The sequence below is a fragment of the Formica exsecta genome, unplaced genomic scaffold (assembly GCF_003651465.1).
Source record: "Formica exsecta isolate Colony F162 unplaced genomic scaffold, ASM365146v1 scaffold295, whole genome shotgun sequence".
Classification (NCBI taxonomy): domain Eukaryota; kingdom Metazoa; phylum Arthropoda; class Insecta; order Hymenoptera; family Formicidae; genus Formica; species Formica exsecta.
Window position 1 is genome coordinate 611,469 of NW_021850207.1, and position 15,826 is coordinate 627,294.

Sequence of the window (15,826 nt, forward strand, 5' to 3'; positions counted from 1 at the left end):
TACACGACGTTCCTCCGACGCCATATCGTTTCTTACATCATCCCCAACAGTATACAAGGGTCTATAATCTTCTTAATAATTCAGACCGCACGCTGTCGTGTGCTCCATGCAGTTTTCAACATAAAGAAAGTTTTAACGAAGAAAAACATTCTAAAAGTTCCAAGATGCCTTAGAGCAGCAACTGGTGAAACTTCCGCTTATCAAACATTGTCGTATCATCGATTTTATCTGAAATTATTTCACGATACTTTGCCGGAATAATTTCAGTGTTCATCTCCTTAACTCTTTTTTTACCAATAGTTGTCACCAGTTTAAATTTGATATTGATATCGACTTAAAGAGATGACGATGTTAATATCCCATGCTTGTATCAACATTAAAATAAAAAATGCATCATGTGCGCACCACAAGATCTTTGAACTTGCTCGTCCTACCTTTGATGCAATTTACTGAGGGGGAAAATATATTGATATTTTCCTCTTTAGTATATTTTTGTTAAGCGACTCTTATACACATCTCAAACGTATCTTGCAAACAAAATTTGATGACAATTTATTTTTCTTTATCTATTTAACAATATTTATAATATTTCTCATGTGCGTCTAGTTTAATTTTAATCATAGACAAGATTACGCAATCAATTTTTTTCCATAGAAAATATAAACCGATAAATCATCATTTTTTTTTTTTTTAAATATACACGATATAAAATTTCGTGTAAAAAAATTTACATATAAATCCTTGCAAACGCGAATGGCAATTTACTAGAGTACCGTCATCATGTACGTAAGTCGGAGTTAGTCGATGAAGATAAATGATTCGTACGTGCGGATGCATATGAAATGAATGACGCAAAACAAATAGTATAAATCGGCTGAGTGTAGTTCACCTGACCTATGTAAGTCTCAATAGTTAAATATGTCACGTATCGACTTGAAACGGGGGTCGCGCCGCAACTTACGAGCATGGATCGTAAGTCGTATACGAATACTTTATTATTTAGGACGATAGTCCTCACCCTAATATGACGATATGATGATCAGTTAATTATACTCATTACAAATTCTTGTTCCATAAAAAATGGGGTTACAAGATTCTCAATATCGAGTGTTTAACACAAAAATATCGCGCATAACGTATCTAAATTAGTTATACAAAATATAAAGATTATTTCGTCTTTTCGTTTGAATTCATCGCAATAAACCAATGATTTGAATTATTATCAAAATACATATTTAAAAATTAATTCAAAAAACTGAATTTAGCGATAATTATGTAATAAATAAAAACATTTTGCAAATTATAGGATATTTTGATTAATAAATCATAATTTGTTTGGTTGTTCAGGCAACCGATTTTGTTGATTAGCGACAGCGTGGACTAGTTGTATTTTTGAGAAGAAAACAAGGCGGACATATCTTCTCACATAGCAATTACCGAGATCGAACAACGAATTTAAAAGCAAAAAATTACATTAACTTTCGTTTTTTGTGCTCTCTTAGATTTTGTCAGAAATCGATTGCACGGAGGTGAGTAGTGTGTACATTCTAAATTACATACGCGATAAAGTAATTCATATAATTGTCGCTAAATTGCCTTAATAACAATGTTAAATTAATTCGATTCATATAATAGAAGACCATGTTTTATCTCGGTATCTTTGCGGTGCTATGGTCGGCGATGACGTGTTCTCTTGGATTCACGATGGATCGTTCAGGTACCCGATATTAATCTTTGCTCTTATCTTTTCTTTGTTTGAATAGTCACATTTGTAATTATAATTGAGAACAAGAAAATACGAAGTGCATTAATTACACAAATTATTCAGTCAACTCTCGGCTTTGTTCTTCAAGACTTACTATTTCAGATCGCTACGCAGATCTCTATGCATGTCTGAATGTTTTTTCTCCCTTTTTTTTCGAGAAAATATAGTAACGTAATAAATATAGTCATACAAATGCGTAATGTGCATCTTTCAAATGCATTTTTTTTCAGAAAAATGCGCTGTTATTAAATACTTGTATTTACATACTTGTACGACTAATGATTTATGTTATACTTCACCAGCAGCGCTTGTGCCGCCCACGTGGGACATGGCGCCGTCTTTGGACACTTATCAAAGGGTCGACTCCGCGTTGAACTTCAAAACACAGGTGACAAGTACGGACAGAATATTGCAAGCTGTAGATGCGAAAGTGTCGGCAAAACTGACGGAGAGAATAGCGGATAATCAGACACGCGACAAGAGAGCGACAACTGAGAGTAGAGAAATCGGAATGAAACTTATCAATAACACGGCATCGACAATGAGAAATGACGCGTCTGATTCCTCTGAAGAAAACACTAATGTTGCTATTATTTCGCGAAATGTCATTCTGCTTTTGATTGACGAGAGAAATGAGAAAGAAAAAGGGGAAGAAAATCCGTGGAAAGACTACAAAAACAGACTACCGTTCGCGATAGAAGGATTTCTTCAAGTAACCCCTTAATCATATTAACCATTTTCCAAATAATTACAAAAAGTAAACCATAAATAATTAGATTTCTCTTTTTACATCTTTTTTCTACATTTTACAATAATTAGAACAAAATTTATAATATTTCTTGTAAAAATATATTTAAATGCTATTAATTATAATGAGAGCAGAGAATTCGCATTTCAAAAATATAATAACTCACAAATCAAGCAAATTAAAAAGATGCATTCATTTTTAGGTTGTGTTTAAGAATCTGACAGAATTATAGAATTCAATTTTTACAATTTTAATATTTGTATCGTGGGAAATCTGAATTATTGATATTAATTTTTTTATTCATATTTCGTAATTTGAATCTGAGATTCAAATTGTATAAAATTAATGTCGTTCAATCTTTTTATGTGAACGCATAAATGTCTGTATATTATGCATAATTACTACGTTAATTAGAGATGCAATAACAAGATAGAGACTAATGGTACCCCCTTGGATGGTGCATTAATTTCTGAAAACAAAGAAAAAGATTGCGATTGTGAGCGTATTCTTCGTTCGAATATCGGAGAATTGTTATCCTGGGCGAGACAAACGAGAGGAATGACAACAGGTTTAAGAGTTTTGTTTATCAAATAATAAAAAAATTTATTATCAAAAAAGTGTATATCCGTAAAATATATACTTTAGAGAATGTATGTTAAATATTAAATCTTAAATAATATAATGTTTACATTTCTTTTATCTCAATTACTAATTTTACGAGTACCATCAATTATATAGGCGCAGTTTCCGGTAGCAACTTCTCCATCCCGTTCTTTCCTAGATACAAATTTGATGTATCTAACGAAAGCAATGTAAAATTAGAACTACAGGAGAACAAACATGACTTTAACGACGCTTTGCAAATCATCGATCTTAGCGACGAAGCGAAATCTGTTCCTTCTTTAATTACAGCTGATCCTAAAACAGAGGGTGAGTTAAGATAGAATAATCAAAGAAACGAATAAATAAAAAATCTTCTCATAAGTTTTATTATTTTATTATTATAGTTAATATTTGTATAAAAAATTAAGAGCTTTTTAATACATTGTGTATAAATATAATTTTGAAATTAAAAGAAAGTATAAAAGAGATAAAATTAAATAATTGAACGAAACATTAATTCCGATAATTCCAACAATAGCTCTAAACATAAAACATTAAGTAATAAATAAAACTTTATAATTTTGGCTTAATTTATAAAGAAAAGTACAAAATTATAAAAAAACTTATTTTTTTAATTTTAGCAATGAATTATGACAGTACGTGGGACGTTTTTGATGTGTTCTCCAAAATTAGAATGGCAATCTTCCAGTCCCTGCTCGAATCGTTGAGTAGGAACCGTGTTACATCCGAGGACGATTTTTCATTGCATAGATCGTTTCCTATTAAACCAACTGTAACTAATTTAATCGAAAATACTATCAAAAAACTTAAGTCTGTTCCAAACCACAATGGTTACATGTTAGTCGCTGTCGTACCGAGAAGCGAAGGAGCTGCCATTGTCGATCTTATGCAACGCGAAGTAATCCTTGTTTTATTGAATATTAATAAATTTATCTCTAAATCTGGCTTATTGTTAGGACAATTTCACATAATATAATATGTTTGCCTTTATATTTCAGTAGTTACTAGAATATCTACATTAGATATATTATACATGCAAGACTAATATAAATATCGTAAATAAAACAATAAAGAAGAACATATTTATTCGTACATATCAATAAGAACTCTGACACACATATATATTAATTATTATTTTCCTGATCGATGCAGACTTCTCCGAAAGATACTCTCTTAGTTATGATGCAAATCTGTGCCGGGAACAAAAAATCTGTACCGTTCGTCGCGCAAGGACCGAATAATGAAATTCTTCGGGAAGTAGTAACGATCGAGGAACTTCCGATCATAATTAAAAAAGCGATCGCGAGCAATTTCCACGGTGCAGGATGCACAAATAGAAAGAGGCGCGATATTCCGATCGTCTCGCATCTGCCCATCGAGATTTTCTCGCAAGAATTGCCAGCGCGGAAACGAGTTGCCAGAGACAAGGATGCCGTTGAAAAACTGGTAAGGCAAACTGAGATTGTCATCAATAAATAATGATAATGTTTATTAAGTAAAAACTATTAAATATCACAAGTTTGATATTGACGTTTTTGTTTGATGGAACTTATAACGCTCGTATATAACTTGTTTTCTCGTAGAATAATACGTATTGAAAATATAAATATAAATAATACTGAGTTTATATATATAGCTATTCTATAATAGCTATTTAATTAAATTATTAATTATCATAATTGATAATATTTATTTGTAAAAAATAAATATTTAAATATCACTTTAACATTAATTACTATATCATCTTATATCTCTGTGCAGGAAACGAGTAAATTGACTGATATTGACATTAAAGTAAGTTTAATTTTATTCTTAATTCTTTATTGATGAAGATCATTCGTAATAAAAATTGCCATCGAAAGAAAGAATTATTGTATTTTTACAAAAATTTTTTTTTAAATTTAATTTGACAACCTCCTTATTCCCGAACATGAATACGAATGTTTTATGCCTTTTTCTTAGGATACTGTAAGCACCGTAAAGACAACAATTATCGAGAAAGAGAAACAAGCCAGAAGTTCGACTTCGTCCAAGACAATGCAATGTGGCCTCGCTACAGCGCTTGTCAGTGTCGCGGCCTCGGTCGTCGCCATGGCCGTTTAGGCTTCTTCAACGAGATATAATTTTTATTTCTATTTCTCCTTACTACTTTTCTCTATATTTATATGCAAGAAAACGCCGATCTCTCTCTATCAAGAATGCCAATTGAAAATTTTGATGATCTTTTTTTTTTTATAAAAGAAATAGCAGGAGAGAGAAAGAAATATATTGATTATGAGAGAGAATATGCGCGTTCGGGAAAATTATAATGTTATGTGATCACGATATTATATTTTTTACCAAATTCGTAAATAAACCTTAATGCAGTATATAAGCATTGTTATTCTGATTGCATCAGCATTGCACACTGATTGATTTATATTGTATTTTTCATTTATACAAAGCATCCGATTTCTGTCGACTCATATTTAAATAACGGAGCAATTAAGTTTACTTAGCGCAAACAGACAATGAAACTTTATATTCTTCGTTGAATTTCTCAGCAACTTTATTTCGGCGAACGTTTAATTTACGAGTTGCAAACTTATTTCAATATAAGTTAGAAAGTTAGGAAAGTGATTCCGACGTTCTCTTTAAGAAAAAAATTAATTTTAAATTCGCGAGAACACAAGGAAAATTTGTGATACATCAAAATTTGATCGAATTTAATTAAATAGAAAAGTAAACGCGTCAGTTCACGAAGACAAGGCTCTCTGACTCTGATGTAACAGCGGCAGCGTTTACCACGTGCGTTTACTCGCTGCAACTTTTTGCTCATTTCGGTCAATTTCAAAATCGCGCGATTGCAACCGGCACTTTTATACACACGCAAATTCCTTCGATTATGACGGTCGCCGCCGTTCGCGTAATTTTACGCTGGTGCAACAACGACGTAGCAACAACACGAGCCGATTATACTCGCGAAAGAAAGTAAGACGAGGGCATTGGGCGCTGACCGCGATTAGTCAGCATAGTAGTTCTATGCACTCGGAAGTGAATATGGTATAGAGAAAAATCGAGACAAAATCGCGATCATCATCTTTGCTGACTAGCGATTATGACAATAAAGTTTTTTTTTTTTTGCATTACGCACAGAAACAAGGACTCTGCACTTGTCGCTAATCAGAATTGCGCGTCACTTGATCTTACCGGGAAGCAATCTTATAAACCTTATAATATAACTATAAATAATTGATTAGACAATAAAATAAAATTGTGCAAAACATTTCGCATAAACGTACACCGAAGATTTTCTTATCGCAATCTACATATATTGTTTCAATATCTGATTCGCATATTATTCTCCGTGTGAGCGCAGAATATTTTTTCTACTGTCTCGAAAACGTATATGTAATGTGTTTAAAGGCGCATGTGGATCGATCCTTTGAGAAGAAAGTTTTAGATTTTGTTTATTAGAGCGAGAAGAAGACGGCGCTTGTGCATCAAGAGCGACCAAAACATGTGCGCGCTCACCGGTCGAGGATTTTCACGTTACATAAACGTACAATTTCATAAAGTTTCTAAAATCGCGGAATTATATTAAATGCAATAGCAATCGCCGCGTTTCGCTGGTAAACAAGACTGAGATTGCGAAATTGTTACTGTTGCGTTACAACGGGCGAATGCAAATTTGCAAGTGCGTCGGTTCCTTCGTCCTCCATATTGTCATTAGAATATGCAGCGGTTTGCAATATAGTGTTTCCGTTTGTATCTTTTTAGCTACAGAGTATAACATACAACATTTATATATATATATAAAAATTTATTTATATAAAAAAAACTGCACTTGTGGTTTAATTATCATAGATAAACTATAACACATATCGCGCTAATTATATAAAAAGTATCATATTTGTATAATAATTAGTCATTTTCAACGATGCGCATTCATATGTATAATTAGTCACTGTAACATATATATGGCAAAAGATTGAAATGAATTTGATTATTGCTTTATTATTCTTAAAGAATATGTTTTATAATACACATGTATAAGAGATGTAGCAAATAATCGTTTCTTTTCGAAAAAAGCAGGTTTTTAAATCCTTTATATCAAGGAGCAATATAATTTTCTCGCGAAACACTATAATTCTCCATAATGATTTTATAATGAGCAGCTTCGCGTTTTGTTGAAATCATTGCAAATAGATTATTCTATCGGTTTTTTTTTTTTTTTTTTTTTTTTTTTCACAGGACGCGCGCATGCTTTTTTTTTTAGAGTCTGTAAGAGAGTTGTGTATGTGCTCAAAGTTTTGCACTACGTACGTACATTACTGTCCTTTTTTTTTAAACGTGAGCTTTCAAGTAAAAATTTTTTTACATTGCCGAAAGTAGTAGAATGATCTCATTTGATTGTTCCATAAATTAACAATAACGATCGTTAATTAGGAATTCCCCTAAAAATCGCTTATTGATCAGATTTTCTTTCTACCGCGTATAGATAACGGTAAGAGAAGCGGGAGTGGGGTATCCCTACGGTATAAAGGAGAACCGGTCCACGAGGTAATTGTGGTTCCCACTCTGTTCGTTTGCCGTCTCTCGAGTTCGCTACTCTGCTCATTTCTCTTTCCGCAACAATCCGAAAGTCATCGTCGTCGCGATCGTTCGCACGTCGAGTGTCCGTTTGTGCGTCTGATTCGTGTTGAACATCAGCCAAGGTAAATTTAACTTAAGTATACGTCATGTGTGTATAAAAAAATAGTTTTTTTTCTATTTTATAAATGTTTACGTCATGATTTTATGTTAAGTCAAATTAAAATTATTGCACTGTATATTGTAATCAAATTTACGTTTACCCTCCAAGAAAGATATATATTTTCATCTTGCTCGCGATGCCGCTTAATTTTTGTGTGGTTATATATAAAATAAAATTTAAGGGTATCTCGATATGCCAACATAAAAATAATAACTCTGGATTAACTGATTAATCTTTTACAAACTAAAATAAATACTTTCATCTTTATTTTAGATGTATAAAAGAGTGTGAAGGTCATAAAACATAAACAGTTAAAATTAAATTTGCTTAATGCTCATAAAAGTATTCTCTTCTTATTACTTTAAGGAAGATCTGGACACACATGGTGGAAATTCGGATATTTTATATGATAAAATAATATTTCTCTGAAAATATAAATCTTTCACTAAAATAAAAATATTATCGCATATATAAATAAATAAAATATTACATTTAATTTTATCTATTTACATCGACACAATGAAAATATCTTATATTAATTATCAGCGTTTTTGAGATCTTAGATTTTATTTATCTTGTTGAAAATATCGAGATCTCCCACATGTCAAAATGTCTTTAAATTATCTTAATTATTTACAACAAAAAGAAAGACATTAAATGACTTCAACATGTTATTTTTATTGTGTCAATTAATTTCAAATTTTACCACGGATAGTCTTTAGCAACCTAATTATTATTAAAATTTAAATTTAGCATAAATATCTTATTAATTATACATTATCTAAAAAAAGATTTTTATGGAATTTCTTAAATTTGCATCTTTTCATCGCAAGATTACAATACTATGAACTTTATCCTATCACTTTTAAAACGCTCGTAAACTTTCACGTTTGCCAAATTTTCCGCGTTTTATCTTGTGGCCAAGAATATTTATATGGTATGTAATTATTCTGTAGAGAGAAAATATTATATTGCGTTAGAGAAATTGAGAAAGTAATTGAAGAAAATAATAAACTTTTCAAAACTCTTGCTTTGTTTTCTCTAATTTTTTTTAAATGACAATTTTGTTATCGAGCTTTACACAATTGTTCTTTCAAATGTTACAAAATTTTTTATACAGACAACAATGAGATATTGTAAACTTTTTGGTAGCTAATGGCGCTGAAAAAAAGTCGAAGAAAAAAAAATATAGCAGAACAATGTCGCCGCTTCCAAAACGAGAAAAGATAAAGGCTAAGAAACATTCTCTTTACTTCTCAATCCGCGAAGCCGCGACGAGTTTAGAGAAAGTTTTGGTTGAGCAAGTCGCTTTGGTCAGCATTAATTCTTGACATAAGAACGATGGGTATCTTAACCGGTTGTGTAATCCATGTAGTGCACATTACATGTAATCGAACACGTGCAAACTGAAAAGAAATTATACAGGCATTATGTACAATGTGTGTGTCCGATTTATTCTCTGGTTATTTAATTTTACGCTTTCTAATTTAGAAAAAAAGAGAATACTGAAATTATATTTTATAATAAATTTTTATTACATACAAATTTTCTTGAGTATTGCTGATCCGCGTGTGTGTTTTTATACTTAATATTTCTTACTACGATCTGTTTGTAGATGTTGCTGGTACAACCTACAAATGAAATGTCTAAGCAGATACAGGTTGAGCTGAATGAGAATCCAGCGACCCGTGATAAGGACCTCGAGATGATCAAGGAATGGCTCGCTAAACAACCTCATTTACCTCAGTTTGATGGTACATTTTTCGATTAAACTATCAAAAATTAGTCACAAAACACGCATCATCCCAAGTTCGGCGGGCTAAAGTTTTTTTTTGAAGAATCTATAATTTGCGACTAAAAGCGAAAGAGAATTCTGTTTGCGATTTTATGTGTATATCGTAATATAGAAAACGTTTGATTTGGTATATTATGGCATTTAATATTAAAAATACACAAAGAGAGAGAAAGTCAATGCAAGAAGTAGTGAAATATATGTAAGGAAATATTGAAATTGTACGATATGCTCCGGAGATAGTTTAATGTTCCGATCATTCTCAGAGAGATGCTGAAATTTACAAGACAAATATTAAATTTAATCACTAAATTATATAGAGACTCGAAATAATGCAATCTGATTTTTCTTTTCAGATGATCAAAGAATAATGACGTTTCTACGCGGATCCAAATTTTCTTTGGAGAAATGCAAACAAAAACTGGACATGTATTTCACGATGCGTGCAGTGATTCCCGAATTTTTCTCTAATCGTGACATAACGAGGCCGACGTTGCAAGATGTAGCGAAACATGTGTAAGAAAATATAGTGACTGCTGGTGATAGTTGAAGGTTTCAATCATTCTCAGAGAGACGCGCGGGATGAGAAATTTATATAAATTTACTAGATAAATAATTAATTTTTTGCTTCATCTTCTTCTTCTAGACAAATGCCTGCTTTGCCTGGTTTAACAAAGAACGGACGTCGTGTGATCATAATGCGAGCTATCGTTAATAAAGATCAGCCAATAACCGTATCCAATATCACGGAAGCTATGAAGGTACACATTTATTTCTCGGTTATTGATGGTGCAAGTATGGATTGAAAAAGGAACGCGCACTTTCCTCGAATCAACTCAATCAATCCAATTATTCTATAATATACCTAAATATCAGCAATCAATTCTTTAAAATATGTTTTGTAAATGCTTGGTTTCCTTGAAAAAAATACATTTTATCGTTTATAACATAAAACAGAATTAAATTCGTTTATTATTTCAGTGTAAAAAGAGAAAATTTTTTATTATTGAAGAGTATATTGTATAGAATTTTTTTACGGTATTATTATTATTATTTTTTTTTATTAATACAGTATCAATAGCTGAACCTACTCAAACTATATCTATTCCGATCCCGGTATTTTAAAAACTACAATTTTACATCGTACGTTAATATTTTATGCTCATATTTTATTTTCTCTCTCTCAAGTTAAGATAACAAATATACTATTGTTAAAGATGGTCTTTATGATCGGCGATGTGCGCCTCAAGGAGGAGACCCATGGCGTTGCCGGAGACGTTTATGTCTTCGACGCTTCTGTCGCGACGCCCTCGTATTTCGCCAAGTTTACGCCGACCTTAGTAAAGAAGTTTCTGGTCTGTGCTCAAGAGGCGTATCCAGCAAAAGTGAAAGAGGTGCACATAATAAACATCAGTCCTCTCGTCGACACGATTCTCAATTTCGTCAAGCCATTCCTGAAAGAGAAGATACGCAATCGCATCTACACGCACAGCAACATTGAGTCACTCTACAATCACATACCTAAGGAGATACTGCCGACTGAGTACGGCGGAGACGCCGGCCCCATCATTGATATGCACGGCACGACATTTTATTAATTTTATTAATTCAAAATTATAGAATGTATTCCGGAATGCTATTTAATTTTAATGGCAATTTCTTTGAGTTTCTTGAATAGTTTTTGTTTAAATTTTTCCTATCTTTGCTATCATTAAACATCTTTATTATAAAAAGGCTTCTGACTTATATAAGATATAGTTGTAATCGGAATAATAATTTGGATAAATGCGTAGAAAATATGTTAAATATTTTCGATGTTAAAACAAGCTTTCTAACAAATGTTGCTCATTAATTTTTAGAGATGTGGCTGAAGAAATTGGAGGAATATGGACCGTGGTTTGCGGAACAGGAAGCTGTGAAAGCTAACGAGGCCTTACGACCAGATAAACCAAAGACGCAGGACGATCTATTCGGTATCGACGGATCTTTCCGGCAGCTGACCATCGATTAAATTGATTAATGCGCCACGAAGTGTGTCGTCAACGTAATCATCGCCAACGGCAATCGTTAATTAGAACGTTCGTTCGCGTTAGGAGCAGAAACTTCGACGTCGACCGATCGTACGTTATGCTTGTGTGATGAATATTTTAATGCATTTTCCTTTCAAACAATTATAATCGAATTATGAACTTTTGTATAGAATTTATACACGATATCGATTTTCTTCAAAGTCGTTTACGACGATAATCAATAAAAAAATTTAATTGGGAAGCTCATTTGCGGAGAATAATAGAGATAGCAAATATTCTGTCAAAAGAAATAACGCAACGCTAATAGAGTATATTTTGCATTTTTTATTATTAACGGCAGTTAATTTATTTTTATAATTAGAAACGCTCTCTAATTACAACATTGATTATAATTTAATAAAGCGTTGTTTAAAATAATGTAAAAACAAAATATTTTTTTTTTTTTACATAGAAATTTATCTTATTACATTATTAATCTCTTGGATAATACCGATGACTTCTGATGAGATGTATACGCATAGTTATAATAATTTGATATTTCAGCGTCTCTCTGAGAAATTTATGTGACTGAAATGTAATATTTTTATATGTGTAAGATTATATCAATGATAAAAAATATGATACCAAAAACATTTTTTATTTCTTGAATCACAATGTGTAATTGATATATTTTAAACAATTATTTTATTAATAAAACTGTGTATGCGTTGTAATACGCTGGCGTTATTTATCGTTTACGCAATATATTTTTCAATTTGAGATATCTTTTATTGATATCCCATTTCGAGAATTACGTAAATAAAATCTCGAAATAAAATGTACGATTACAAATAATTGAATTAAAATTGAGTAAACTTTTGTCATTAATTTTCCACAAATCATATTCTCTTCACAGATATATTAAATATGCAAATTCTTCTTGTTCAATATAAGTGATTCAGGTAATAATAAGTACATGATTTTTATCATAGCTTATACAAGAGATCTATACGTGCTTACATATTACAATAACAAGTTGATAACTGAAGTTGCATGTCAGAAAATAACGTAAAATTTCGGAGGCCTTGTGGCAAAACGCGAGGATTGCCCGAGTTCTCGGAAAAAATGAGTTTCTTGAGACCAGCTGCGATGTTGATTGCCAGTCATTAATTTTTCTCGAAGTGGAGCAACAAAATAAGATTCAATAAGAATGTCATATCCAGTGAAAGCTACACGCGGACCTAACCGTTGTGCTAAAATTACCCGAGTTTCCATTTGCGTTCACTCGATTTCCTGGAATAATTATCTCCACCATTGGGTTTTGATGATTTAAAAGCTGTCAATGAGAAACCTGACCGGCTGAGAAGTTTTACTTCTGCTTTTTTTAATAAGAAGATTGGAATAATTATCTGCTATATATAAAATCGATATATCGTGTGATCTTGCAAGTTTTATTAAAATTATTCCATTTACTTTTGTCGTCACTATTTAATATCATAACGATTGTTCAACATATAGCAATTAGCGAATCAGTGTAAATTATTTATTGAATTATTTGTCTTCAGTTTTTCAAATTTTCTTTCCAAAAACATTTTTTCTTTATAACTTAAAGATCTATATTGTTCCCAAGAGTTTAATTATTGAGAAATCTTCACTAAAAAAGATACGTGTGTGTCGTTCTGGTCTCTAAATATGGTTTCACGAGGTCAATAATAATTTGATAAGTGCGACAAACAAAAATTAATTTCTTTGAAGTAGTATCGCAATATAATATTCATCGTGACATCCTGTATGCAAGACAGATATTCGCCTCTCTTCCCGTGCAAACGCGTCCCCACTTCTTCGTCTTTTCAGTCGCTCGCGATCGTCATTGAACCTGCAGTCAGTCAGTCAGTCAGTCAGTCAGCCCGTCAATCAGTCGCTTAGTAAGTTTGTCATTCGATCAGTCAATCGATCGAACTTTGTACAATTCGGTGCCCAATCAATAAAATGTATTGATAATTAATATTCAATAATATAAAGTGTATAATAATCATTTAAGCTTTGAGCAGTTATTTTTTGACTTACTACAACCACGAATTTAGTAAAATATTAATTTGTGAAAATAACTGTGTGGATAAAAACGTGAAAGTGTATGTTATTAAAAATTACCTTTAGCAATCAATAAAGCTATCTACTTCCGCTAATATCATTTAACAGATTTTACACTCATATAAAGAAAATAGAGATCATTATTATTAAAAATACATTAATAAAATTTGCGACAAACAATAAATATTATAAAATAACAATAAACTCATTAAATAATAAAATAAGAAAGTATATTGTACAAATTTATAAAAAAATTTATTGAGACTTTTTTTATTATTATTTTTATAGTCTCTTTCTCCGAAGTGTAATTGTTTGATAAAATCTACTCTCTTTTATTTTGTTAGTCAAATTTAGAAAGACTCGATTTTTTAAGTAAAAGAATCCTGCCTAATTTTCAGAAAATATCAATTATTCGATTTCTTTTCGCTATATAATATATGTATATGACATACGCGATCGCGAAATCATTGAGCGAGTCTGCCGAGAAAGAATTACTACTTTTCTGACGGATGAAATTGTCGAGTAATTATGGTGCGAGTCAATGTAAAAAAAGAAAAGTTCACAACTAATTATTCGTATTTTGTTTTATGTTGCTTCAACAACGCAGGATTTCTCAATAATTTCTCGAGTGCCTGCATAAGTCCACTAATTTCTTGCTTTCTCCCTCGTCAGTCGTATTGCGCGAATTTACTTAAAATAGTAGTCTCACGTAAACTCTCAAGTAAAGAGAACGGACTGTATACATTTAAATATTTTAGAAAACTTCTCAATTTAATTTTATGTATATAACCAATTTCTCGATTATAATATTGTGTCAATAAAATGTAATATCTTTGTAACACAATATTTCCAGTCATAAAATTAATCATCTACAGTTTGAGAATTATCAATCAAGTCAATAAGCCCATTCGTGCTATAATAATTAGTGATAATTAGTCTCTGAATTTTTTATCCTCATCCTGACGTAAATAATTCAACAATGATACGTATTGTATAATAAAATTTTCTTTTCTGGTTCAATTCTCACACTCATTAACGTTATCAAAAGTAATCAAAAGCCTTCGTTAAAAATACATAACTAAATATGTTGCAATTTTTATCGTTTTTGTGGAAAAATAAAATATGTTAAGATATAAAAGTTTATATTGAAAAGTTGAAATCGTTACTTTCTTTGGTACGTGCATCCTAACATCTCTCAAGCAAATTATTTTGTAATAGATTTTAATAAATAAATTTTACAGTCCTCGTACAAAATAGAAAATATAGTATCCATGTAATTGTTTTAATAATATTTCATGCTCTGCGATTATGCGCTCTTTATTTTCTTAGCAGACCTGCAAATAATTTTCATCCAGTTTTTTCTTTCTGAATATATCGGCACGTCTAGTCCAGTATTTAATCTTAAAATCTTTTTATTTATTTTTAACATCCACTTCGTCCAACGGTCGAGACGATCCTAAACATTCGTGGAATTTAGCTTTTCTAAGTTTCCAATAATCTTAAATAATACTGCATCAGAAAACTATTACGTGAAAAAATATCTGGCGCAGCATTATAACTATTTTTTACCTGATTTTTTACCTGTGATGCGTCGCGATCTACAAACGCGTTTAGCTCTCTTATTTTTACGATTTCGACAAAATCTTTGAGGAACTTATTTTTGAGACCTTAAACATTAAAAAAAATACAAAAAATCAATTTCTTTTTAATATTCTAGACTAGAATATAATCCCGTAATACTCATCAACTGCATATCATTAACTCGACGTTTGCGTAAAATAAAGTGCGCGATTAATGTCGAAAGTATTATGTAAAGTACCACGTATCCTAGTGATAGTGCGCGTGCCATTGTAATTACCCGTGTTTTTGCAAATGTCGTATTATGAAGATGCAGCAGAGAACAAACAAGAGAAGAGGTCACATCGAGCGACGGCAAAACGACCATAAGAGAGAGAAAGAGAGAGAAATTAAATTAATTTATAAATTATATTTTTTAAATACAATCTTATATATAAAACAAATTTCAAAGTGAAGTTTTTTTTATTAAAAATTTATTTAAAGA

At 31.3% G+C, this 15,826-nt stretch overlaps 2 protein-coding genes across 6 annotated transcripts in view; both read left to right on the forward strand.

The window, feature by feature from the left end:
• Window positions 1-1,329: 1,329 nt before the first annotated feature.
• Window positions 1,330-12,324, forward strand: LOC115237420 (alpha-tocopherol transfer protein-like). 2 transcript variants are annotated; one of them, XM_029810432.1, is made up of 12 exons: window positions 1,330-1,529; window positions 1,636-1,717; window positions 2,068-2,351; window positions 2,928-3,081; window positions 3,252-3,443; window positions 3,758-4,035; window positions 4,290-4,583; window positions 9,488-9,626; window positions 10,021-10,180; window positions 10,311-10,425; window positions 10,882-11,245; window positions 11,524-12,324. In XM_029810432.1, exons 2-12 carry the CDS (start codon window positions 1,642-1,644, stop codon window positions 11,673-11,675), a joined length of 2,208 nt encoding a protein of 735 aa, XP_029666292.1. In that variant the 5' UTR covers window positions 1,330-1,529; window positions 1,636-1,641; the 3' UTR covers window positions 11,676-12,324. The 2 variants fall into 2 exon arrangements, with proteins under 2 accessions (XP_029666292.1, XP_029666291.1); XM_029810431.1 differs by lacking the exons at window positions 1,330-1,529; window positions 1,636-1,717; window positions 2,068-2,351; ... (2 more) ...; window positions 3,758-4,035; window positions 4,290-4,583 and adding an exon at window positions 7,654-7,834.
• Window positions 12,325-13,511: 1,187 nt separating this feature from the next.
• LOC115237419 (endoglucanase E-4-like) overlaps window positions 13,512-15,826 on the forward strand; it is a 7,963-nt gene continuing 5,648 nt past the window's right edge. For 2 of the 4 annotated variants that reach the window (XM_029810427.1, XM_029810429.1), the window contains exon 1: window positions 13,512-13,598. The gene's annotated coding sequence lies outside the window, so the exon portion shown is untranslated. Of the gene's footprint in view, window positions 13,599-13,654; window positions 13,806-15,826 lie in introns of those variants that run through there. The other 2 variants (XM_029810430.1, XM_029810428.1) reach the window with 2 other exon arrangements.